At 39.2% G+C, this 1,844-nt stretch overlaps 1 protein-coding gene across 1 annotated transcript in view; it reads left to right on the forward strand.

The window, feature by feature from the left end:
• Window positions 1-1,844, forward strand: part of LOC101980812 (UDP-glucuronosyltransferase 2B31-like) — an 11,783-nt gene that overhangs the window by 7,597 nt on the left and 2,342 nt on the right. Inside the window, exon 4 of the mRNA XM_005359410.2 lies at window positions 438-569. Within this exon, the coding sequence (XP_005359467.1) occupies window positions 438-569 (132 nt within the window). The remainder of the gene's footprint in view (window positions 1-437; window positions 570-1,844) is intronic.

The following is a 1,844-nucleotide window of genomic DNA, read 5'->3' on the forward strand; positions in this document are numbered from 1 at the left end:
TTTAGAAACACATGGTATGACCTTAATAACAGTACACTAGGTAAACTAGCCAATGATGAAACAGAAATAAATTAAGAAGACCTTATGAGAACTCCCTAGATTGGTCAAAATAATAGAAACAGAAAGCAGGTATTTGGTAGCCAAAGGACTAGGAAGAGAGAAAGAGAACTTTGACTTAAATATCAACAAATCTTGCCTTTCAAGATCAAAAGAACTGTTTGTGTGAGTGTGAGTATGTCTAACACAGAGAGCTGTATTTACAATTGAATACAATTACATCATTACATCTTTTATGTGGATGTGAATAGTTTTAAAGCACCCACCACCGTGATCATTTCTAATGCTGCTCAGTTTCTTCCTGTGGATGTTGGTGTCAGTTTTTGTGCAGGTTGTTTAGTGCTGCTGCTGTTTGTGATGGGCTGATATTTCATCAACAGGAAATAGAAGATTTCGTCCAGTCTTCCGGAGAACATGGTGTGGTAGTGTTTTCCCTGGGGTCCATGGTGGGTACCCTAACAGAAGAAAGGGCCAATGTGATTGCAGCAGGCCTTGCCCAGATTCCACAGAAGGTGAGAAACAGTGCCTCAGTGTGGCATCCTCACTGAGACGGTCACATCCTGTTCAGGTGTAACAGCAGAAACCTCATGTGAAATTGAAGCTGTCACGATAGCTCTACCTACTCTCTGAAGTCACTTGTGACACAGAAATACAGAAGACAAATGATGGTTTTTGTTATTAGCACAGTGTTCAGAAAGAAAAACACTTAATAAGTGTCTTTAGACTTGGTGGTAGGAACGTTTGGTAAGAACAAAACTGTGCCTTGTTATTTATTCCATTTCTTTATAGGCTATTTGAGGACTTTCACACACCACCCTCTAATCAAGCCTGCTATTTAATTGTAAATAAACAGGCATTCAAAACTGGTAGTTGCAGGACCTGAGAGGTAAATTCTCTTTTAGAGCAGATGTTGCTCACCCAGATGACCTGAACTTAGTTCTGTGCCTTCACTTCTGGCAGCATACAGCTGCCTATAACAGCATCCCACAAGACCCAAAGCATTCTTCTGTCCTGACACACAAACATACACACACACACATCCCACACAGAAAAAGAGAGAGAGAGATTAAGTTACACATAAATAAAAATAAATCTTTATCATAGAATTGTGCTATTCTGGTTTTTTCTTTTATCTTATTTTATTTTTCTTGTTTCAGTGCCTGTTTTTTGTTTTTTTGGATCTAAGAAAAATTTTATTTTGTTATGAACTCAGACCAAAATAGACAAATGCCACATGTTCTCTCTCACTGGCAGTTCCAAGATCCAAATCTTCAGCTATTAAGTTTCCTTAGCACCCCTCATCAAAGTAGCTTACTTTTGCAGAAAATGGAGAATTTCACAAATAACTACCCCTGGGTACAATACAGAGATTAACAGATCGTGGGGAAACCAGCCGAAGAGTTCCACAGATCTTTGTATCTATGGTTTAGGGAACATCACAAAAGAGGGCATGGAGTACCAGGAAGTCTGATACAGTTTCTCCCAGGAAGGGCTGAATAGATCAGATCTGAACAATCAATAGATGTGGTAACACAGAAGGGGGAAATTCTCACAGGACCACAGCCCCATATAAGGAGCTACAAGCAACCAATGACTGCTCATTGAGGGAGAGTTAGCCTCTCCCAGGCATGACTCCCCTAGTTGGTTGTCCAATATAAAGTGACTATCCCTGAAACCATGTGAACACAAACACCAAGAACAGATCCAGCAGGTTGTAATTATATATTTAGGCATACACATCTATATGTTATATATTATTCATAAATAAGTTTTATGTATGTGTGTGT

Source organism: Microtus ochrogaster, linkage group LG1 (genome assembly GCF_000317375.1).
Source record: "Microtus ochrogaster isolate Prairie Vole_2 linkage group LG1, MicOch1.0, whole genome shotgun sequence".
NCBI classification, from domain to species: domain Eukaryota; kingdom Metazoa; phylum Chordata; class Mammalia; order Rodentia; family Cricetidae; genus Microtus; species Microtus ochrogaster.